This window comes from Schistocerca piceifrons, chromosome 7, assembly GCF_021461385.2.
Source record: "Schistocerca piceifrons isolate TAMUIC-IGC-003096 chromosome 7, iqSchPice1.1, whole genome shotgun sequence".
Lineage (NCBI taxonomy): Eukaryota > Metazoa > Arthropoda > Insecta > Orthoptera > Acrididae > Schistocerca > Schistocerca piceifrons.
The window spans coordinates 517,683,206-517,709,312 of record NC_060144.1 but is presented as its reverse complement, the minus strand read 5'-3'; the positions used below and the strand labels follow the sequence as shown (position 1 = coordinate 517,709,312).

General features: G+C 40.5%; 1 protein-coding gene across 5 annotated transcripts in view; it reads left to right on the top strand.

Annotated features, from left to right (window-relative positions):
• LOC124804661 (zinc transporter 1) overlaps window positions 1-26,107 on the top strand; it is a 682,916-nt gene that overhangs the window by 620,323 nt on the left and 36,486 nt on the right. For all 5 annotated transcript variants that reach the window (XM_047264896.1, XM_047264897.1, XM_047264900.1 and 2 more), the window contains 2 exons: window positions 13,934-14,059; window positions 14,142-14,320. In XM_047264896.1, the coding sequence (XP_047120852.1) occupies window positions 13,934-14,059; window positions 14,142-14,320 (305 nt within the window). The remainder of the gene's footprint in view (window positions 1-13,933; window positions 14,060-14,141; window positions 14,321-26,107) is intronic.

Below are 26,107 nucleotides of genomic sequence, written 5' to 3'. Positions count from 1 at the left end.
AGAGAGACCTTTAAGCCAGTTACTGAATCTCTCCGAAGAGCTCTCAGCAAAAACAAAAACATACGATAACGAGGGTGTTGTCATTGATGAATACATTATTCGTCACACCCCTGGTCAGAAAGACAGAACATTCGGCATTAGCAGGGGAAGACCGTACATGTTGGGTACGCATCCTACAACTGTAACTGATGACACAGATTGATGATAGACGGTTTGAGAGAACACCTGGCTTAATGAACCTTATTTTCCTAAGACCTGCCAAAAAACCTATAAATTATTCAGTTAATGATAGGGAAACGTGCCGTGAAATAGTGTATATGACTGGTGTACACAAGATCACGAAAAGCCTGAGCAACAAGAAATATAAAACCAATACTTGACGGCGAAAACAACAACAACAACAACAACAACAACAACAGCGGCGGCAGCGGTTATGGTATTGACATTGAGCATAAAGCAGTGAACAATCGAATCCCTCAGTATTATTACGACCCCAACCAACTAATAGATAGACTATGGGTGCTCATGGCATCAACTGCTGCAGGTAATACAGCTCATTCGAATGAGGTTGTTTCAATCTCGGAGCTTGGAGAGAGAGATATCATCGAATAAGTATGGAGACAGTAGTTCCAGAACTGCAAAAACCAGCACGCAAAACATACCCTCACAGACATGTTATGACTTGAGGCAAGCTGGTCTTGTAGATATGAGGGAATATCCACATCAGCATAATGGATTCAAATGTATTTTAAGGTTACTGATGCAACTCCAAATTTGCCTGGGCATTGCCTGTCAAAACAAAAACAGGTCGAAATGTCGCGGATGTTTTTGGGCGTTTGCTACAGACAGGAACGAATCAATTCCCAGACAACCTCCAAACCGATCATGGTGGGGAGCTCTACAGCAGGTATTTCAAGACCGTGATGCAGTTTTACGGAATACATCATTACTCAACATCCACTCACCTGAAGGCAAGTATCGTGGAGCGTCTGAACAGAACAATAAAAGGTCGAATGTGGATGCGTTTTAACCTTCGCAGCTCATACAAATGCACAGATATCCTCCCAGAAATAATTTCTCAGTATAATCGAACTAAACATAGTACAATAAAAATGAGACCAATCGATGCTCGTGATAATGGACTCATGGATACGGTGTACTCTTGCATTAAGATGCTGGATCCATGCAAACAGAAATTTAATGTAGGTGATTTGGTGTGTATCTCAAAACACAAGACAGCATTTGAGCAATCATACCAACTGAACTGGTCAACTGAGATATTTACAGTTTCAAAGGTGCAACGAACGAATCCTAGAACTTATATATTGAAGGATAGTAAAGGTGAAGAAATTGCGGGCTGCTTCTACACCGAGAAGTTGCAGAAAAGCTCAGAACCGGATGTTTTTCTCGTGGAGAGTCATAAGACGTCGAGGAAGTAAAGCACTAGTCAAATGGGTTGTTTTTCCTGCTACACAAAACAGTTGGATTGATGCCAGCGATTTGCTATATAATGGGAGTGCATAGTCCACAACCACCACAGTAGCATAACATGCATGCTTGGAGACACATTAGAGGAGGTGGTGGTGTTCTAGACAAGCTACCAGTGGAATTACACATCCCTGGGTATAACTACTGTGAACCTGGGACAAAGCTTCAGAAATGCTTGGCGTAAGGAGATTAATCTGCTCGATGAAGCATGTATGGAACACGACATTGCATATGCTGCAAATAAAGATCTATCAAGTCGTCACATTGCAGATAGGATTTTAGCTGATAAGGCTAAGGCAACATGGAGAAGAAAGGATATTGGTATAGGTCAACGCATTGCCTCATTTGCAGTTGATAAAACCATGTGTGGAAAAATTAAGTCGGGTTTAGGAGTGATTAATTTCAAGCGAGCTATGAATGCTGCGCATTGTGCACTAAACAAGGAGGAAGAGGACAAGGACTGTTTGAAGAACTATGTCCTGACAGCAATGTATGCAGCTAAAAACGCATTGAAGCAGAAAGATGTGAGAAGAAGAAGAGGAGAATCGGTTAAAGCACCTCGAGTTCTGCCAGTACCCAAGACATCCGGTGATTTTATTCCGTTTCTCATCCCTGCCCTCTCCACGCTCTCGGCGGTAGGTTCCCTCACTGGTGGTGCTGCAGCTATTGCTCGAAGGGTCAAGAATGTGCAAAACTCCCAAGCACAGTTAGAAGAGGCAAGAAGACATAACCGCATGATGGAAGCTGCAGCCATTGGAAAAGGACTATACTTAAAACCGTACAGGAAAGGGCTTGGTCTATTCATAAATTAAAAAAATAGCCCATTAGCGGTCCTACCAGATCGACCACTCACAAATACAGATCATCTTAAGTTTGTTGGATATAAACTCAAGATACCAAGATTCCATGGTGTATTTATGCGGGATACCTTACTGAAGACTATGTGGAAAACTGGTGAATGTGGTATTGTGAATTTAGATGTTGCTGGTGGCTCCGACACCCACTGGGTGTCATATATTATGAAAAATGCGGAAACCGTCTACTATTTCAACTCATTTGGTGACCTGCAACCACCAGAAGAATTACAACGATACTTCACTCACAGAAGACGTGAGCTCTACAATTATCGACGCTATCAGGACTTTAATACACACCTCAGTAGACATCTATGCATCATGTTTCTCTTGACGTTCACAAAGGAGAAGAAGAAGTTGAGCTTCAGATGCAATGTCATACACTTTGACGTTAAAAGAACTATCATCTGTATTGCGTGCAAATTACTTCTCATCAATTGATTTGAGCGTTGGTGTATTGTATTGTATTTTTATTGATCCAGGCAATCATAGTATTGTACAGCTGTACATGTGATATTGGATAGGTCAAGAGAGCTTTTTACAAATTGATTTTTACATTATTTTGTAACAAGGAAATTATCTATCTTAAACAAAACAGTTAAAACAAATCATAGAATTGTAAGGTTCTACATACAATATTGGACAGGTCAAGCGAACATATTTGCAGGTAATATTTAATAAATTGATTTTACATTATTTTGCAATGAGGAAGTTAACTATCTTTAACAAAACAGTAAATACAAATGTTGTATGGTAAAATACAAACAGCCAATATAAATGTAATAGTAAAGTAGTCCGGTGTATTTCATAGACATGCACAGTATATAATTTTCAGACCTAATTGAACATTTATCATATTGTTTACATTTTTAACCCCTTTCAAAAAAAGGATCAACTGCATAAAAGCAATGGTCCAAGAGATATTTTTTTAACTTAGGTGTGAAAGCTCTTAGGTTCTTTGTTGCTTTGATTTCATTGGGTAAATTATTATACATTTGTATCCCAACATTCAAAACACTTTTTTGGTAGCAGGTAGTTCTGGACTGAATCATATGTAGGTCAGATTGCTGCCTTGTTGCATAGTTATGAATATCTCCATTGAATTTTGGTGTGCAGTCATTGTTTAACAGGTATGACTTGACAAATGAGACGATATTATAAATGTAAGCAGAGAGCAGTGTCATAATGCCATTGTTTTGAAATGTTGTCTGCATGATTCGTTATGTCTTAGATAACATATTATGCGTATTGCCTTTTTTTGCATTTTGAAAATATATCTACCTCCAGGTGAGTTCCCCCAAAATATGATTCCATACTGTAATGTAGAATGGAAGTAAGCATAATATACATGTATGAGAACAGATTTTGTGACTGATTTTTTGAGTATCCTTAAAATGTAACACAGTTGAGAGCTTTTTTGAGATATGATTTGTGTAAGTCTCCCACTTACGATTTTCTTTAAGCCATATGCCAAGAAACTTGGCAGAGTCCACACACATAAGATCTTGGTTATTTAGAATCACATCAGGCATTTCTTGTTTTTGGGATGAGAGTCTGAAGTTGATGTACGTTGTTTTCTGTATGTTTATAATCAGTTTGTTCTCATTGAACCATTTGCTGAGTGACGACATAAGCGGTTTAATTTTTTGGTTGTGGTCCTCTGTATCAGTGCCCATTATTAGTATACTTCTGTCATCGGCAAATAGTGTGGTATGCCCTGTAGCAAGCTTCGTGCTTATATCATCAATGTGTAGCAGAAACAGTATGGGTCCCAGGATTGAGCCTTGTGGCACACCATATGTAATAGGTATTGTGTCAGAGGAGTGGACAGTAGATTGATGGGTGATTGTATTCTTTTTTTCAAAATTAATTTCAACTTTTTGAAATCTGTTTGACAAGTAAGATTCTAACCATTTGTTTGCAATTCCTCTTATACCTTTATTTGCTAACTTCTTAAGGAGTATGGTATGGTCAATTACATCAATGGCTTTGGATAAATCTAAAAAGATACCAGTAGTGGTTTCCTTATTATCCAGTGCTTTTAAGATTTTGTTGAGATACTCATAAATAGCTGTGGTAGTTGTCTTTTGCTTTCTAAAACCATGCTGGTGTTTTGTCAATAAGGATAGTTTATTAGTAAAGTCTTCCAATGTGGTGTAAAATAATTTTTCAAATATTTTTGAGAATGAGCTGAGTTGCGCTATGGGCCTTTAATTGGCTACATCATTTTTAGAGCCCTTTTTGTGAAGTGGGGTAATTTTAGAGGTCTTTAGTAGGTCAGGGAAAACTCCATTTGTAAAGGATGCATTTATTATGTGGGTTAGGGGTTCTACAATGGATTCTCCACATTTCATTACAATTAAATCAGGAATGTTGTCACTACCACTGGAGTACTTATTCTTTAGTCCTTTTATAGCTGTAAGTACTTCAGTATTGGAGACTTTGTGAAGAAACATTGATGTCTGTACTGGTATGGTTTCTATTAGTGTTTGGTGTTGAGTATTTGGTCTGCGGCAGTTGTTCTTTATCAGGTTTTCTGCTATTTTGCTAAAATAGTCATTAAAACCATTTACTATTTTTTGGGGATCTGCTGTGACTTCATCATTTAGGTTTAGTTTTAATGTTTTGTTTATAACATGCTGCTTACTGTTTGTTTCATTTTTTACAACTTTCCACAAGTCTTTCATTTTATTGTTAGATTGGAGTATTGCACTGATTGGACTGGAGACGTACAACAGCATCCCAAATATGACTGAGGCTAACAATAAACTGCATCTGGATATTAATGGTGAAATAGATATTGTGGAAATAGAACCAGGTGTATGTGATATTGACGATTTAAACGAAGTCTTCAAACAGTTTGGAAAAGGTTTTGAACCATGTGCAAACATCCGCACACTTAAATCTGAAATAAGAACTGTAAATGCAATGATTGACTTTAACGAGAAAGGTTCAATAGGGCGCCTGCTGGGTTTCACAGAAGGGCAGGTTTTGAAGAAGGATCCAAGTAAATTTTACAAGTCAGATCAAACTGTGGACATACTCCCCATCAGCACAATCCGCGTCGTGTGTAACATTGCAACAAACTCCTATCTCAACAATAGTCTGATTCACACTATTTATGGGGTATAAGGTTGTTGAGACCCCTGCCATTGCAATATACCTTCCAGTGACAGCTCAGACATTGGGCTATTTGGAGCTGTGTATTGTGGATCAGAATAATCAACTTGTTGACTTTCGTGGTGAGGAAATCATTGTACGAGTACATCTAAGGCAGGATGGGTGCATGGTATAAAACAAGTGCACACAATCCACAGCATGCCATTTCGCTACCGAACAGCAAAGTGATAACACCTGCAAACTAAGAGTTCCTTAAATCAGTTGGACTGAAGCCGTGCAATGACGTCCTCACTCAGTATACCCAGTCCAGTAGAGTATGATGAGAGAATTATATGTCAGGAATACTTCTCTCATAAACCTTACGCTTCAACCACATTTAACAAGAACGATGAAATCAGGATTGTCATCCAGCAACAAGACACACTTATGCTTCCATGCAAGAGTTTCATGTATCTAGGTGGGTCATTCAAGAAAATCGACGGCAGCGATACAGTGGGATCCAAGCTGACACGTAGCGCTTTAGCATTCCTGTTTCAAGAGATACGCTATGAACTCAGGGGGTCTGAGATCGACCATACACACAATGTTGGCATAACATCAACCCTTAAAACATACGTCTCGGTATCACCAGCAGATCTGCATAGTTTAGAAAATGCAGGATGGTTCGTAGACAATCCAGACGATAGAACAGTTGCAGAGTACAAGCAATTTACTGCCTGCATACCTCTAAAAATGCTTATGGGATACTTTGAGGACATGAGACAGATTATTATGAATGCTAAACAGCAACTCATTCTGGTGCAGTGTGCGACAGACAATAACTCCTACGTTTAAGGAGCTCAAGAGGAGAATATGATCACAATCAGCAAGATAATATGGAAAATGCCTCACATCAGTGTGTCAGACGAGGAGTGTTTGAAGCTTTTAAAAGTCCTTAATTCAGGTACATTTCTGTCATTGACATTTTGCTCATGGGAGATTTTTGAGTACACAGTGTTACCAACTGCGAGCAGACAGACATGGGTTATTAAAACCTCCAGCCATCTAGAGACACCTAGATTGATCATACTTGCGTTTCAGACTGATAGAAGAGGTAATATAGCAAATGATTCCACAGTGTTCGACAATTGCAAGTTAACTAATACCAAAGTCTACCTCAATTCAGAATTCTACCCATATTACAATCTACATCTGCAGTGGAATCAAAATGTATACAGTCAAGCGAATGACATGTATGCAAGGTTTTGCACTTCTTACTATGAAATTGCTGAAGGAGAGGGAGGAGGATGTCTACTCGGTCCGCGTAAGTTCGAAGAGCTTTCACCGAAAATCGTAATAGACTGCTCGAAACAGAATGAGATAATTAAATGTGGACCTACAGATGTTTGAATTGAATTTGACTCTTCAACACATTTCCCAGAACACACTGCCACGTATGCTCTAGTTCTACATGACTGTGTGATCAACTACTGCCCGCTCACAGGTGTTTTGCAATGAGCTGTATAAATGAATAGGTACTGCACCATACCTAGAGCATTTCACGATGATGTGTCATGGTGTGAACATCATTGCAGATGCTCAGGGTTTCTATGACAGTGAGTGTAGACAGTTCGTATTTAAAGATGTTGCGTTTGTAGTGTACACACAGTATTCTGGAATAAAGGAGACATTTTCCACAAACATTGCATCACTAAGATCTTTCAAGCGAGTGATGTGTACTGAGACACAGAAAAGTGCAAAGTGGTTAACACATTTCTACCATGTAATTCACTGGGAGGATACCCCATAAAGATATGGTCACTGCGCTTTAATTATTCGATCACATGGACACTATCGTCTATGTGAAGGAGAAGGAGATCATCTCATGGGTGCATCGAATCTTTAAATTTGCTTCCATTCAAGACCTGGAATACTACGGCTGTCCTTCTATCCATCAACTCAAGAACATGTATCAAAAAAGTCCTACTGTACCTGCTTATAAAAATGTAAGTTGGATGAGAAATAAATAATTTTTCTTCCCTAACCTACGTCCTTAGCATGTAAGTTTAATTACGATACTATACCTGCCTCCACCTATACCTGCATTCGACTGGAACTGTCTGACCCACTTACCACAGCCTTTGTGCACTGTCACCTGGGGAGTAGCAGTACCTGCGCTATTAATAGGTATTGGCTGTAATATACACAGTCAGCAACAAAGAAGAAAACCAGCAGAAGACATCACTGATTTAGATTTCTAGATACACACTCCCCCCCTCCTTCCCCCCAAATGCCATACCAGCAGCTACATTAAAAAATTAAAAAAACAATGGACAATGTGTTCTAGACTAATCTAGTTTAAGACTGTTTATTTTTAAATAACATTTCTCTATGTATGTATATATGTATGTATTAACGCTTGAAAATGAACGGAACATGTTCGAAACGCGTTGCATTATGTTAGATTAAGCATAAAATAAAATAAAAAGTGACTGGTAGCAGAAACTTGAAATAGATTGAGGAAGCTACAAAGAGAAATAAAAGGAAAGTTGCTATCTGATGGAAAATCTCTGTCTGGCCAAGGCAGATTGTCAGAAAATGAAATAGACTTCCTTCAGAGTTATTATGGACTGGCCATTAGACAAAATGCACCTCCAAATGATATTACAGCAATGAGAAAAGCTGTATGGCCCACCTACTTTCATAAGTTGTCCACAGGTGACCACCCTGTTCGCGGAATTTGCCCTAAAGGAGCAGATTCTTTGTGTGGTTCCCAAAAACCAAAAGAAAGTGGTCAAATATGCCATCATAAGCATCCTCTTCCTGAGACTGTTATGAATGAAATAAAACCAATTTTCAGAGACCTGAGTGACCCTTTTTTGCTTAATAAATGTCTTCATGGTGGCACTCAGAATGCAAATGAAAGTTTCAACCATTGCATATTGGAAAGATTACCCAAGGATGTTTTTTAGGACTAAACACGCTAAAAGTTGGTGTACTATATGAAGTGAGATGTTTCAATGATAGAGTGATAGGTAGGTTGGAAGTCATGAGAAATTTAGGCATAAAATGTGGCTTTTATATGGAAGATCAGTTGCTTGCATGTGACAATGGGTGCACGAAGCTGAAAGATTCGCTCTTCGAGTTACCAAGAAGCAAGAAGTGCTAAAAGGAATGCCAATAGGAAATTTGAAAATGAAGAAATGCTGCAGGATGAAGACTATGCTTCAGGAATGTTTTGAGGCACAGTTTCATTTGCATTCTGAGTGCCGCCATGAAGGCATTTACTAAGGAAAAAAGGGTCACTCAGGTCTCTGAAAATTGGTTTTATTTTATTCATATCTTCATTCACAATTTCCCACAAGTTGTATTTTTCAGAATTCAGGTACAAATATTTCCTAAAGTTTACAAAGCATTGCTCTAATTTTTTTCTGTTACTTGCAATAGTCTATACTTATGTAGTAGTCCTAAGCTTTAGTGCAGAATCAACTAAATTATAGAAAAAATAACATTTTAAGTAGGGAAAAAAATTATAAAAATTCAAATGTAAGATGTGATACTTTTTATCCTCGTAATATACATAATAGGTGGAATTAAATAAGTCTAGTACCTCAGCCATCTTCTCATGCATATCCAGTAAAAATTTGGTCTCCTTCAAATGTAGAACATAGGATTTGTGGGTTTTATGTAGCGTTGAACTGTAATAACACACTATTAGGATCAAAACGACATTTATTTTGTTGCTTAATAGAGCACAGTCAAAGAAATGTCACTTCGCGTCAGAGATGCCACAGAGGCACCCTCCCTCAGCGGTGCAGAGCGCGGCAGGGCAGAGCTAGCAGACGCCCACAAAAAAATCTTTGTGCCAGCACGACAGGTGGAGGCAGTGTCCGGTGCACGAAGTGTGTGGCCCGAGCACATCATCATCAGAATCCCGCATGTTAGACAGCTGCACAGGTGGTGACGAGTTGAAGGGGCCCTCAGCAGCAGCAGCAACAGGCAAGGTGTCGGTGAAGGCAGGTCAGCAGGGAGCAGTGAAAGTGGCTCTGGGAGGGACTATACAGGCTTTAAATGTTGTACCGAAACTGTACTTGGGCAGCTGTTGAGCAAAATCATGGATGTATTGACACCGTGGTGTAATATGTGGTGCAGGCCAGAGTAAGGAGGTTGCAGAGCCACACAAACAGAGTCTTCTTGTAACATGATGAAATTGCACGATTTCAAGTCCTCGTGAACAAACACCTGTGGTGTAGTGTGAGTGCGAGGTACAGGCAGGTGAATAAGGGGTCACGTGAGCACGCACTCCTTCGATGAGGGTCAGCAGGTCAGTAGCGTCCGTTGGAGAAGTGTCCTCTGAATTCAGCAGGCAGGACGAGCGGATCACCATACAGGTCCTCCTTGTGTGTGGAATGGATTCCCAGCAAAACCCACGGCAGAGTCTCAGACCAAAGCCTGCCGTGGTACATGAGTGCAGCTTTTAGAGTTCTGTGCCATTGCTCCACTAGTCCATTGGCCTGCGGATGATATGCAGTCGTGTCCAATTTCGCCACCCCGCACAACTCGCACAGGCGAGCGCAAAGTGACGACTCGAATTGGCGGCCTTGGACCATGGCAAGTGACGGGGCAACCAAATCTAGCCACCCACATCAAAATGAAAGTGTGAGCAATTGCCTCAGCTGTAATGTCCATCAGGGTACCGCCTCAACCCAATTGGTGACGCGGTCGATCATCGAAAACATGTATTTGTATCCCTCGGATGGGGGAAGAGGACCGACAACATCTATGTACACGTGGTACAGGCGGCCCCTGGGGATGTCGAACTGCCCTAAAGGCAGTTGCATATCTCTGCTCACCTTGCTCCACTGACAAGGAACGCACGCGCGTGACTGAGTGGCAATCGTGCCACACGCCCGACCAGACAAAACATTCGGTTATGAGTCATGTTGTTGCCCACAGTCCAAGGTGGGCAAGATTATGTAACGCTTCGAAAATTCCGCACCAAAGGTGGGAAGGCACCAATAGGCAGGTGAACCAGTAGAAACGTCGCAGATGATAGGAGTTGACAACCTGTGCAGGGCAATAGATTTGATGACGACCAAAGATCCATCGTCAGAGATCAGACGTGTGTCCGCGTCTTCAGCCTGAAGTCACGCCAGTTCCTCCAAGTTCAGTGGGGCAGAGATCATCGAAATGTGGGAGAGGTATTTGGCAACTACGTTTTCCACACCGCAGATGTAACAAGCATCCGAAGAATGTTGGCAAATAAAGTCCATGTACCGTGTGCAGCGTGGTGGGAGATCTTTCGCCAGTTTGCGGATCACGTCAATAAGAGGGTTATGGTCCAAATAGATGGTGAAATCGCATCCTTCGACATCACCCTCGAAATGTTTGACTGCCTCATAAAACGCCAGGAGCTCACGGTTGAAGACCGACGATTTACGCTGACTGCTTGTTAGCTTTTTTGAGAAGAAACGGCGCAGCTGCGTTGAGTCTGCAGTGTGCTGTTGGAGGACAGCACCTACTGCCGACTCCCTAGCATCAGTAGTGATAGAAATCTGCCCCTTGGGGGTAGTCTGCATGATGGCCGATTTCAAATTGTCGAAAGCATCTAGCATGGGCCTAGTCCAGTCCAATTTACGCTTTCCCATTGTATTTTTACTGGAGAGGGAGTCAGTTAGACCCGACTGGGCGGAGGCAGCCTGAGGTCTATGTCGTTGATAAAGTTCACCATTCCTAGGAAACGGCGCAGTTGTGTGTAATCCTCAGGGAGAGCCAGAGTCAGGATGTTCGCAGTTCATGAATCAGTAGGGCGGAGGCCATCAGCCGAGACTGTATGGCCAAGGAAAGTAACTGGAACAGAGCTGCGATTTATCATGGTGGATAACCGTGCCATTGGCCCCAAGAGCCACACGAACTGCGTCAAGGAAGAGGTAAGTATGTCATCCAAATAGGCAAAAGCGAAAGGAAGTGATAGCAAAATCGAATCAATGAAACATTGCCACATCTGCGCAGTGTTTTTTAAACCATAGGGCGTAAAGCAGTATTCAAAAAGGCCGAAAGGCATAATGATCACCATTTTTGGAATGTCCGGCAGGTGCATTGGAATTTGGTGATATGCCTTCGAACAGTCCAAGACAGAAAAGAACTTCGAGCCATGCAGTAACTGCGTGAAATCCTGGATATGAGGAACTGGACAGTCGTCTATAATAGTCCTAACATTAAGGGACCTGTAGTCGCCACACATGTGGAGTGAACCATCTTTCTTAGGCACCAGATGGATGGGAGAGGAGCAGTTACTGTCCGATGGTTAGAACACACCCGAAGCCAGTAAATCCTGAACTCTCTCTTTCGCTCACAACAATTTGGAAACATTAAGACGTTGAGTTTTATGACATATAGGAGGCCCATCCATGGTGCAGATTCGGTGGCAGGTGCCATTGCCGATTGCCGAGACCCGCAAAGGGAAGCACGCAGGGTGGGGCGAGAGGGGGGGGGGGGGGGGGGCACGGGCGGTGGTGTTTGAATAACGTCAATGTCTGGGACAGCGTGTACGAAGTGTCAGCAGTAGGCATGGTAGCTATGGAAAGTGAGCGATCCCGCGAAGCAGGGACATAAGCGTCCGAGCTGGGCTGGAGTGTCGTGGGCGGAGCCTCGGCCGGAGACAGGAATGGTGGGCGTGGCACAATGGCCACACGATGTGAAGGATCCTGAGAATTGGGGGCAGGAGTGTCCCGCAGGTCCAATTGTATTAGCAAAGAACCAGCAGCAGGAAAGGTGCAGCTAGACACAGGAGTGAAGCAGAGTGAAGACACTGTAGGAGAGGGAGGTTGCGTTGACAGGAGCGGCTGTGCAGAGGGGCAGTGTAAGGTAATCCGTGCACGAGCCAATTCAGCGGAGGCAGTAGCAATGCGGGAGCGTAGCTCCAGTTTAAGAGTACGTAGTCCGTCGATCTGCTTGCGGATGTCCGATAAATCGGAGAGGCGAACCGTAATATCTTCGAGCAGTGAAACACATGAGAGAGTGTGGCCAAGGATGTGAAGAGCGGAGACGTGCTGCACTTGTTCAGGTACGGAATGGTAGAACCAGACATGTGGTGGAGCGTAGCAGCCTGGAGGTCCCGTGAAAGCTCGTAATAGTGTAAAACGTCCAACCCAACCACAGGTTCGTCCATGATGGTGACGTGGAAGGCCAAGGAAATGTTATCCCTGGACACAGACGAAGCAACATCTTGATTTGGGGGGGGGGGGGGGGGGGGGGCGGGCAATGACATCAGGCAAGTAAGAATCTGTGACCCCTACACGTATGAGAGTTCAGAGTACAGTTCTCGAACTGCATCTGCACATCGAACTAACTGGAAGGCGACTGCTTAACTGGAGGGTGAAACACAATGTCCTTCACATGATTATCGTTCACTTTCGGTGAGTGGCATGCAATTTCTGGGTGGTGTGCACTGTCTGGGTGGCAGGCCCTCCTGTGTAGTAGCATTTGATGGTGACCATGTTGGGCTGGCAATGGTTAAGTGGCTGCTGGCATGGCAGGGGCCAGTAAATTGTTCACTTTTAACCAACTGTACACTAGGAACACTATTAAATACGAAAGGCCAATTGCTAGGGTACGACACACTTCCACAAATCGACACTGGAAGATCCATTGTTCTCAAGACAATGTGGGCCGACACATGGAGTCTGTCACTGATGAAAATAATTCCCGAATGCACAGTGTTGAAGTCAGGGTCACCACTGTGGGTTTTTGTGGCGTTGAACCATAACAATGCACTTTCATGATCGAAACAACACTTATTTTGTCACTTTATAGAGTGAATACAGAAAAATGGCTGTCGAACGTAGTGCTAGAACACAAAGAAAAAGAAGCAAAACAAAGAGCAAAGTCAAAGAACTGTCACGTCATTTCAGAGATGCCACAGATTAAATGGTATTTCAATTTGAAGAAGCATTTTGGAAAAAAATTGCATCAATTTCTTTGTAATTTTTAAATAACCCTAAGCAGGCTCAAAAATATTGAAAATACTTCTAATTTGTTTAGAAAGTTGCTGCATTACCCGATATCAACAAAAAAATCTGTAAAACATATACATTATAAACAGTACCTGAAAGAAATAGGTGTTAATTTTTACATACTATTGAGCCAGAAAAGTACCCTGTATCCTTAATTGTGAACCCAATTTAGGTCTTTCCTAATTACATATGTATATTTGGGTTCGTTATGAATAAGCTTTACTTTTTTCCATTGCAGTCCTAACAACTGTTAAGAAAACATGTTGTTTTGTCATGATTGTGTTCAAGTTCTGTACACTGCATAGATAATGCTTTCACATCAAATTGTATTTCACCTATTGGTGTGTGTGTGTGTGTGTGTGTGTGTGTGTGTGTGTGTGTGTGTGTGTGTGTGTGTGTGTGAGAGAGTGAGTGAGTGAGTGAGTGAGTGAGTTTCTGTGGTAATAGGTGGTGCTAACAGACTACTTTTTTTTGCAGGTTCCATATTGGTAATAATCTGTGCAGTCATTGTGTACTTCACAGATGTGTATGTAGCCAAGTTTGTGGATCCTGTCTTGTCTATCATCTCGGCAGTGTCCCTTCTAGTGCTAAGTTACCCATACAGTAAGTAAAGGAAGAAACATGTCTTCATATTTCTACACCACATATTAGTGTGCATCTTATTAACTACATTGTACTGTTACAGTGAAGGAGTCAGGATTGATCCTTCTTCAGACAATACCAGATACGATCAACATAGACTCATTCAGAGTAGAGCTCATACGAGAGTTCCCTGACATCATAAATGTGCATGACCTGCATGTGTGGAGACTGACACCAAGCAAGGTGTTTTGCACAGCACATATAATTTTTCTTAATCCAAAGGTGAGAAACTGATATGAATATCATAATTAAGTAACCATTGACATAAAAATTGTTCTAAGATTGAAATTCTTCAAATTTCTCAAGGAATTGTTAGAAAGGTCTTAAATAACATACGCTGACATTAAATTTGATTCCTTGTGACACAAATAAAAATAATCACTGTCGTACATATAGGACACTGGGTACTTGCAGTGTTCGAACATGCGAAATGAGAAAGTTATCAGAGTATACAGTATGGCTGTTTGGGTCACTGACTCACTTGAGCGTCATTTTCACAACATAACTTCTCAAAGGATATGCGTTTTCAGAGACATCCATCTCACAGTGATGATCCAAATTATATAACAGTAGCCATTACTTCCACACAAAGCCCAAAATTTATAGTCAGATCTAATGGGTTTCCCTTTTAGAAATTGTTTCAGAGAATGACAGTTATAATACCTAACCATCATTTCATCAAATGAAAAAATTTGCGTAAAAAATTTCCCATTTGTGGAAACTTTTATTCATAGTGACAGTAAGACTTTGCTCTTGACCCTTCAGTTCCTTTCAATTGCATTTGCTTCATTATTATCTGTGGAATGGAATGATGCTTTTAGTGCAAGGTATTTATTATATGGTATGAACTTTTTACAAGTGACACTATCATATCACAGCTTGCTAACAACTAATCTCTCTGGTTGGACAATCTGTAGTACCAGATAAAATTATGAAACCAATACAATGTTTCAATCATCTACTGAGGCAGAAAAATATGGCTCATTTTCCCAGTTTTTGACTTATTTTTCAAGTTCTTTCATAACTCTTTAGCAACTCAGAAGAAAGAAACTCGTTAGTGGGATACAACGTAGTAGATAATTAACAATATTTTAAAAGTATCATCATCATCATCATCATCATCAAAACCCTATTGGTCATTTTATCAACATTAGGTCATAACTTAATCATGTCTGCCTATGTTGTTGTTGTTGTGGTGGTCTTCAGTCCAGAGACTGGTTTGATGCAGCTCTCCATGCTACTCTATCCTGTGCAGGCTTCTTCATCTCTCAGTATTACTGCAACCTACATCCTTCTGAATCTGTTTAGTGTATTCATCTCTTGGTCTCCCTCTATGATTTTTACCCTCCACACTGCCCTCCAATACTAAATTGGTGATCCCTTGATGCCTCAGAATATGCCGTACCAACCAAACCCTTCTTCTAGTCAAGATGCACCACAAATTTCTCTTCTCTCCAATTCTATTCAATACCTCCTCATTATTTATATGACCTACCCATCTAATCTTCAGCATTCTTTTGTAGCACCACATTTCGAAAGCTTCTATTCTCTTCTTGTCTAAACTATTTATCATCCACTTTTCACTTCCATACATGGCTACACTCCATACGTGGCTACACTCTATACAAATACTTTCAGAAATGACTTGCTTTAAGTGTCTCATTTCCTAATCTAATTCCCACAGCATCACCCGATTTAATTCGACTACATTCCATTATCCTCATTTTGCTTTTGTTGATGTTCATCTTATATCCTCCTTTCAAGACACTGTCCATTCCGTTCAGCTGCTCTTTCAGGTCCTTTGCTGTCTCTGACAGAATTACAGTGTCATCGGTGAACCTCAAAGTCTTTATTTCTTCTCCATGGGTCTTAATTCCTACTACAAATTTTTCTTTTATTTCCTTTACTGATCGCTCAATATACAGATTGAATAACATCAGGGAGAGGCTACAACCCTGTCTCATTCCCTTCCCAACCACTGCTTCCCTTTCATACCCCTTGACTCATATGACTGCCATCTGGTTTCTGTACAAATTGTAAATAGCCTTTCGCTCCCTGTATTTTACCCCTGCCACCTTCAGAATTTGAAAGAGAGTATTCCAGTCAACATTGTCAAAACCTTTCTCTAAGTCTACAAATGCTAGAAACGTAGGTGCCTTTTGTTAATCTTTCTTCTAAGATAAGTCGTAGGGTCAATATTGCCTCAGGTGTGCCAACATTTCTACGGAATCCAAACTGATCTTCCCTGAGGTTGGCTTCTACCAGTTTTTCCATTCATCTGTAAAGAATTCATGTTAGTATTTTGCAGCTGTGGCTTATTAAACTGATAGTTCAGTAATTTTCACACCTGTCAACACTTTCTTTCTTTGGGATTGGAATTATTGTATTCTTCTTTAAGTCTGAGGGAATTTCGCCTCTCTCATACATCTTGCCCATGAGATGGTAGAGTTTTGTTAGGCCTGACTCTCCCAAGGCCATCAGTAGTTCTAATGGAATGTTGTCTAATCCCGGGGCCTTGTTTCGACTCAGGTCTTTCAGTGCTATGTCAAACTCTTCACGCAGTTTCCCAGGCTGTGGCTAAGCCATGTCTCCACAGTATCCTTTCTTTCAGGAGTGCTAGTTCTGCAAGGTTCGCAGGAGAGCTTCTGTAAAGTTTGGAAGGTAGGAGACGAGATACTGGCAGAAGTAAAGCTGTGAGTACCGGGCGTGAGTCGTGCTTCGGTAGCTCTGTTGGTAGAGCACTTGCCCACGAAAGGCAAAGGTCCCGAGTTTGAGTCTCGGTCGGGGACACAGTTTTAATCTGCCAGGAAGTTTCTTCACGCAGTGTCATATCTCCTATTTCATCTTCATCTACATTCCCTTCCATTTCTATAATATTGTCCTCAAGAACATCACCCTTGTATAGACCCTTTATATACTCCTTCCACCTTTCTGCTTTCCCTTCTTTGCTTAGAACTTGGTTTCCATCTGAGCTCTTGATATTCATGCAAGTGGTTCTCTTTTCTCCAAAGGTCTCTTTAATTTTCCTGTAGGCTGTATCTATCTTACCCCTGGTGATATGCACCTCTACATCCTTACATTTGTCCTCTAGCCATCCCTGCTTAGCCATTTTGCACTTCCTGTCGATCTCATTTTTGAGGCGTTTGTATTCCTCTTGGCTGCTTCATTTACTGCATTTTTATATTTTCTCCTTTCATCAATTAAATTCAATATCCCTTCTGTTACCCATGGATTTCTACTAGCCCTCATCTTTTTGCCTACTTGATCCTCTGCTACCTTCATTATTTCATCTCTCAAAGCTACCCATTCTTCTTCAACTGTATTTCATTCCCTAATGCTCTCCCTGAAGCTCTCTATAATCTCTGGTTCGTTCAGTTTATCCAGGCCCCATCTCCTCAAATTCCCACCTTTTTGCAGTTTCTTCAGTTTTAGTCTACAGTTTATAACCAGTAGATTGTGGTCAGAGTCTACATCTGCCCCTGGAAATGTCTTACAATTTAAAACCTAGTTCCTAAATCTCTGTCTTACCATTACCTGACACCTTTTAGTATCTCCAGGGTTTTTCCAAGTATACAACCTTCTTTCATGATTCTTAAATGAAGTGTTAACTATGATTAAGTTAGGCTCTGTGCAAAATTCTACCATGTTTCCTTCTCTTCCTTTTCCTACTATCGAGTTCCAGTCACCCAGGACTACTAAATTTTCATCTCCCTCACTATCTGAATAATTTCTTTTATCTCATCATACATTTCATCAATGTCTTCTTCATCTGCAGAGCTAGTTGGCATATAAACTTGTACTATTGTGGTAGGTGTGGGCTTCGTATCTATCTTGGCGTTCACTCTGCTGTTTGTAGTAGCTTACCCGCATTCCTATTTTCCTATTCATTATTAAACCTACTCCTGCATTACCCCTATTTGATTCTGTATTTATAACACTGTATTCACCTGACCAAAAGTCTTGTTCCCCCTGCCACCGAACTTCACTAATTCCCACTATATGAAACTTTAACCTACTCCTTTCCCTTTTTAAATTTTCTAACCTACCTGCCCTATTAAGGGATCTGACATTCCACGCTCCTATCTGTAGAATGCCAGTTCTCTTTCTCCTGATAACGATGTCCTCTTGAGTAGTCCCTGCCTGGAGATCCAAATTGGGGACTATTTTACCTCCGGAATATTTTACCCAAGAGGATGCCATCATCATTTAACCATTCAGTAAAGCTGCATGCCCTCAGGAAAAATTACAGCTGTAGTTTCCCCTTGCTTTCAGCCTTTCGCAGTACCAGCACAGCAAGGCCGTTTAGGTTAGTGTTAAAAGGCCAGATCAGTCAATCATCCAGACTGTTGCCCCTGCAACTACTGAAAAGGCAGCTGCTGCTCTTCAGGAACCACACGTTTGTCTGGCCTCTCAACAGGTACCCGTCCATTGTGGTTGCATCTACGGTACGGCCATCTGTATCATTGCGGCACTCAAGCCTCCTCACTAACAGCAAGGTCCATGTTTCATGGGGGGCTGATAAAAAAGTATTCTGCAGCCTCCCAGACCAATTAGAATGCTCTTTAGATATGTATTAGAATTCCTGAAAGAAAATCAAATCGATTAGAGGTTTTCACCAAGAATTTTGTGCAGCCGGCATAAATAGATTTCAGACATTTACATATGAAAGAATGTAATATGCTTACCCTTATCATGAGACTGCTAGCAAAGAGTATAGTAAGTCATGTGCACAGGGGGAAAAAAAAATCACTGATGTTGACATTAGGATTTATACACACTAAGAAGTTGTCTCGATTTGGAGTGTAGTTGCAGTTGAAAGTGTAAGTTTCACTGTCCTTCAAAGTAATCACCAGCATTGTGCGTAACCCATTGCCATTGATGTGGAGGCCATACGATACTGTCAACAGTGCCCCAGTTATGTTGACAGAGTGCAGTGGTCTATTGCCTAACAATTACTGAAATGAATTCAATGGAGTGCTTCCTTCAGTTGAATCAGTAGTTTTGAAAAGGGAAATTTTTGGGAAATCAATTAAAACTGTTATTTTTTTAATTGATTTTTATTTTTTAAAGAATTTTTTATTGATGCATATATTTAACATCTATTGTATACAATAATTGCAAGTGATGATCTTTTTTTGTTTTTGCAAAAAAAGTTTAAAGTAAGTGGACTTATGCCATTTTCAAAAAAAGGGAAATTTGAATAATAGCACTTTCTAAGAAAATGTGTTTTTTATTTAATGTTGAATTTGAATATGTTAACATTGTATCAAAAAAACCATTACTTATTTGTATTATCAACAAAAAATGACAAAATATGTGCATTTTAAGGTTGTATTTTATATTCAGTCATCATTGAGTTCTTCGTCTTGTCAGCCATTCACATATTTCTTCATAAAAGGAAAGATGCCCCTGTGGAATGTACTTTACCAACTTTTTAATATCTTCAGCTTTCTTATGGTTGATTGGGCACTTGTTGTGGTAAGCCTCCTCTGTTGGTAAGGAAATGTTTCCTGCCTTAGCCAGAGTAAAGTGGTGTACTTTTAACCAATCAGTATGTTCATTAGCTTTTAACACACCAGGATTATATTTTTCACACTGCAACATGAAATACTTTGATAAATTAAAATCAATTTTGTCCTTTTTTGGCACCCTATTTCCCAAAGATTCAGTCGAAGTGGTTTTGTTAAATCTTCCCACCAACCTTTAAACTCAATACTGAAAGATTTTTCATGCAGTATGCAAGTAAATTTACATTTTGAATTTGATTCAGCTACTTTCATTACATACTCTGTAGGCAAGTACACATGATCATGCCCCTTTATATATCTTTCAATTACCCCAAAGTAACGGTCACAGGGAAGAAAAGAGTGCCACCGTGTAGGACAATATTGTACAATTTTGTTGAATCTTCCTGTTGAAACCAGACTCATAATAAAGAGTGTGACTTTGTGGTTTTGGTTTTGACCACCACAGGAATCTGAAAGTAAATGAAGCTCCTTGGTGCTGTCAGGTATGTTATTACATATGTAATGATTAAGAAGTGAGCACACCTCATTAGGTCCTTTTCTGCCCAAGCCCTCATGATATAAATGATGTATTGAGGTTCCCTTTCTCATATCATGGATGCAAAACAAGTACACCCATAGTTGTCTCACGTAAAATACCTCTTGCACTGGGATGTGTGGCAAGGGCAAATTCTGCATGTAATTGAAACAAATACATGCCATGTCATCTTGTTCAACACAATTTGCTGTTACTTCCTTCAGTTTGTTGTAGAACTTTTGTGATCTATGCTTATGTACCAACAGCTCTGCAGCTACAACACCATTAGTGTTATCATTTAGAAAATCACTTTTAAATTTTTGGCCGAGCTCCTTACAAGTAGCACACACACCTTTTTGTGGCCTTCCAAATGCATAGCCGAAGCTCTTCCTTGTAATACATCCAATAAAATGAATAAGTAACTTTAATGTCTGGATATTTTTTGCAAAAGAGTGCATGATGATTATTACTGTTAGCTCGGTATTCAAATACTTGATATTTTGATTTGCATAAACTGTTTCCTTTACTGGGAAAGAGGAAATATGCTCATTTATTTTTTCACAAGCTGCTTCTGCTACAGCTTTGTTTCTAGAGTTTTCTGATTTTCCTCAATTTTCATTTGGAGATTCCCCTGCAGTCAGCGAGTCAACAAGTCTTCTCACTCTCTTTTCGGGTACTCCATACAAACTGGTAAACACTTTTTTGCAAATAGAATGTCTGTTACCTGCAACAGTAATGCTGTACATAACATTGTGGAGTCCGGCCTATGGAGTATCATTCGATGGTCTACCGTGATGAACATCAGATAAAGTCAGCTGGCCTTGTAGGAAAATATCTTGCTGTGTTTTAGTTTCAAAATCATGGAAATTTTCAAACTTGTTATGTTGTCTAGGTCACTGAATTCTGTAAAACACTTCATACTGCATCTGAAATCAAATAAAAGCTACTAGTTTTGGCTTTACTGTTTTGTAATGGGTATTTAGGCAAACTGTGTTATCTGCATAAATCTGTGGAAATACACTGCAGATTTTTAATTTATTTGAGCTTAAATACAGGTGAGACTTTATTTATGCTATGTGGTTGAAGGTGAATAATTGCAGTAAAATTCATTGATTGATCCCAGTAAACAGAATAAGCCTACATTAAGATTTTGATATATTTATTTTATAAGTTTTAATTAGTGAAGATGAAGTGAATGTTTGCCCCATTCAAATGTGATTTTCATTGTTCTGCTGACCATTATGTTGAAAGCTTATTTTGTATTAGATTGTATTTTTAATAAGATGTAATCTACATAAAAGTTAGGCTAGAAACTTACCTGCAGTCGGGTCCTGCCGATCAGGCTGCAATGACTTTCCCAAAATAGCTGATGTGTTCGTTTCTCTTTACCTTACACCTTTTAATCTTATTCTGTTTATATTCTTCTGGGTTTTGTTGGTCATTTTTGTGTTTTTGAGGTGACTCATTAGTATCACTGTCCATGTTTGCATGCAAATCAACTATAAAACAACACTCAACCAGCTGCTTGAAAAATTTACTAACATGGCCACCAGATAGCAGCAGCATAGTTGTTTTGGAAGGGACATTAGTCCAGGGGTAATGCCCTTTTCAAAAGATCCAACAAACCCATTGCCTTCCTCTGCCTATGTTATTTATTGGACTGATGCCGTTTTCAAACAAAATGATGTATCTATCTCTATAGATACCGAATCCAAGCATAACTCAATATGGCAAAAAATTTGACTCATGCCCTTTTCAAAATGACTGATTCAATTTAGGAATTAAGGTGCAGTCACAAGGACTAAAGTCCGGGGAGTGTTGTGGGTGGTGCAAGACTTCCCAGCCCCACTGAGCAAATAATTCGATCACAACTTGCACTATATGTGCCCCCAAGAATAGTCCTTCAAAATGATATGTGAGTTCACCTCTTCTTTGTCTAAGCTGCTCATTTTTACAACACAGTCTCTGACTAACTTAGAGAAATAAGAGGCAATGCTTTCTGCAAGATTCACCAATCACTTGGCAGGTCAGTGTTCCTTTGTGTGATCAGTTCTCCCTGGCTTTGGGATGAAAACAACTTTCACTGTCCTCCAAGCATTAGGAATGACTCCTACTGCTAGTCTGACTCTAAACAGTCTGCATAGAAATCTAAGTAGTCCCTCTCCTTCTTGTTGCAATAGAACCGGGAAGATTCCATCAGAACCTGGTGACCTGAATGTTTGAAATGTTCCCACTGTCTACTGGGTTGTTTTTTTTATTTTTTTTAGTTTAACATGTTGTATGGCAGATTCAAATGTAGTCGAATAAGTTGGTGATGCTGAGGGAATTAGATTAGAAAATGAGACACTTAAAGTAGTAAAGGAGTTCTGCTATTTGGGGAGCAAAATAACTGATGATGGTCGAAGTAGAGAGGATATAAAATGTAGACTGGCAATGGCAAGGAAAGCATTTCTGAAGAAGAGAAATTTGTTAACATCGAGTATAGATTTAAGTGTCAGGAAGTCGTTTCTGAAATAATTTGTATGGAGTGTAGCCATGTATGGAAGTGAAACATGGACAATAAATAGTTTAGACAAGAAGAGAAAGAAGCTTTCGAAATGTGGTGCTACAGAAGAATGCTGAAGAATAGATGGGTAGATCACATAACTAATGAGGAAGTATTGAATAGGATTGGGGAGAAGAGAAGTTTGTGGCACAACTTGACTAGAAGAAGGGATCGATCGGTTGGCAGGACATGTTCTGAGGCATCAAGGGATCACCAGTTTAGTATTGGAGGGCAGCGTGGAGGGTAAAAATCATAGAGGGATACCAAGAGATGAATACACTAAGCAGATTCAGAAGGATGTAGGTTGCAGTAGGTACTGGGAGATGAAGAAGCTTGCACAGGATAGAGTAGCATGGAGAGCTGCATCAAACCAGTCTCAGGACTGAAGACCACTACAACAACAGGGCAGATTCAGAGTTCTCCCTTTGGTTTCCTGAAAATGAGTACATTTCTGGGACTGAATCTTGGTCTGTGTTATCTGCCAGAGTGCAATGAAGGAAGTGAACCTTGAGGAGCCCATCCAGCATATCGCATGCTGTCTTTGTATACTCATTATCTTCCTTCCTTAGAGTGCCTGCTGAATTGGTTGTTATTTTAGTGAGAGTTTTTTGAAGTCTGACACATGTAGCTGTACCTTCCATGTCCTCACAGAATACCTTCCAGGTCGATAGTTCCAATTACATAAATGCGAGATTGTATTTGGCAAGGGCCTCCCAATATTTTGCCCATTGTCCTTTCATTCTTACCTGCTTACTTTGTGGTGATTACCATAAGTCACGACAGGCAAATTCCAGTATAGTTTCTTTGGAAAGGCATGGCTAAGTTCCTTCCCCATCCTCCACAAATCTGAGCTTGTGCTCTGTCTTTAATGACATTAAATCCAATCTTCCTTCATTCTTTCTTGGTTACTTTCCAATTCCAGGTTACTGTTCCACCAAGGTACTATTCTGATTTGTACACTTCTTGATGATAAGAGTGTTTTGTAAGTATGGTAGATGTCTCTTCATCTGCCATTTCCTCAGACCTGCTAGATTCGTTATTGAAGTTCTGATTTCAGATAGGCATGAGTTTAGGTCTTTCCTATATGAGTCCCAGCCTGTTTTCTTAGGATTCCTGTAAGCCATGGTCTGTTAAGTGCCTATTCCAACCTCAAACTTCATATGCCTGAGGTCAGATAAGGATGGCTCCAGTGTACCAAATTATGCACCACTTGTGTGGAACAATGTTCTTAAACTGGCCCTGAGAGGAGCATTGTCCTTGTGAGAAAGGTAAATTGAGGCCAGTAAAATTTCCCTCATGCTACCTTCCTTTTGCTGCTTCACCCTGATGGTCATGAAGCCCCTGGAACAAAAGTCCACCTTCAGCTTGAATGGAATTCCATTCTTGACATAATAAATGTTCTGGAGTGCTTTCAATATCTAGCAAAAATCAACATACCTCCAGTTCCTCTGAAGTCTGAAAGACCCCCTTAATATAAACAGTGTTCCTGGATATCGATCTCCTGTCTTCCCAGCAGATGACTCAGGGCAGCAGTTGGCCTATTACTGTGTTTCAGTGTATCTGCAACACATGTACCTGCCAGTTTGCTTCCATAGTTACTTCTGATGTCTTTGGTTGTCCTGACGGTAACCTGCAAAGGATTCTTCACTGAGTTTCACCTCAAGATTTTCGTCATCTGATACAACCTTTCATTTTATTGACCTCTAGTCATCTTTAGAGACCTTGTGGTTGTGCACCTGTACTTTATCAGACAATGTCTTTGGTGGAGTATCCTTAAGAAATTTTGGTACCCAAATTGATCTCTTTGCAGTCCCGAAGAGGTCAGCCACTGTCTTGACCAGCAACTTCACCTCCTCCCACAGAAGTATCTTGGGCACTATCTCCTGAAACCAATCCAATGTTCCCATTCCCTCACAGACAAAGATTACAGCAAAATCCTCGCCAATCTTCTCAAACAGAGCCATCTGAACGAGCTTCACTTGATGTGATGTGATGTTGACAAGTGGATATCCCTTTTGGATTACCACCATCCTGAAAACTGAGACTGCAGTACTGTGGGTATCTTTCCCTATTTCTGGCCTTAGCTTTTTCCGGATCTGATTATCCTGAGAAGTGGGAATATTAGACCCCTCTCTTGTTTCCTGTCTTGGAGGCGGAAAGTGTCTGTTTGCCCCTTTCACTCTGACACAGTCTTTTTTTTTTTTTTTTTTAAGAGATCTTAAGTTTGGTACCTTTTAATTCACTCCATTTATGTTTAGGAAGCCACTATTTGTCTTCCTCTTTTTTTTTTTTCCAATAAGTACTCGCCTCTGAGCCCTACAAAAAGGATTTGATCTTAACTCAGTCCTACTTCTCGGTAATGATTTCCACTTTTTGGTCTGGACTGGTTATGGAAACAGCTTCCATCAGTTCCAGCCTCATGCCTGGGTGTTGGTTGTCTCAAGTCCATCAGTTCTTGTTTTATTTTGGTCTGTGTTCTTCATTTGCTCATGAGAACTGGGGATTTATTAGGTTGACCAGCATATTTGTCTCCTCCCACAGAAGTATCTTGGGCGCTATCTCCAGAAGCCAATCCACTGTTCCCGTCCCCATACAGTGCAAGGCTAATTAGTCACGGAGGTTACCCAGTATCCCTGAAGCTCCATTCATGACACATCTTCCCATATGCCACCCATACATTGGCATGGATAATATCACAGCTTGGTTTGGGTTCCTGGGGAAGGATTTTTGGAATGTGTTGTGGGACATTGTTTATCTGGTTCATCTGTTGAGGCCTGTCCAGTACAGTAGACACTGCCATTAGCTGTGCTACAGGCAGCATAGGCCTCAGCTTCGTGCAAAGACACATGCCTCTCTCCCTGCACAGTCAGTGCCTTGACTAGCTGGTGTTCCCAGGAGCGACTAGTGTTAGAACTATGACTGTATATTATATCCATGTATATGATGAATCTGTCCTCTTTACGATAATTTCCCCTTTATTCAAAAAGTTGGTATGTTTATTTTGCACATCTAATGGTCAAATAGCAACTTCCTGTTATCTGATGACATCCTACACCTGGTAAATGTTATACAATGTGAATTATACAAACATATAAACAAGACAAACACAATACATAAAAACTGAAGTATCTGAACTAACTTGTGTAGTAAGGATCATAATGACGACATGCTCCTTTAAATGAACTTTTCTTTCTGACTAACAGAACTTGGGATTTTAATGTTGGGCTCTGTTTAAGTGTCACAGGGTAATTATGTACCAGCCTCTTGACAGCCTGTTCCTCAAAATTACCTAAATTTGAAGTTTTCTTCTCCCTCTTCCACATCTTTGTCCCCATGGTCTCACCACCCTTTGGTGAGTTCGCGGATGGCTACTATGGGCCCCAACCTTTGCAGCACTTTTCCCTTCTGTGCTGCATGTCTAT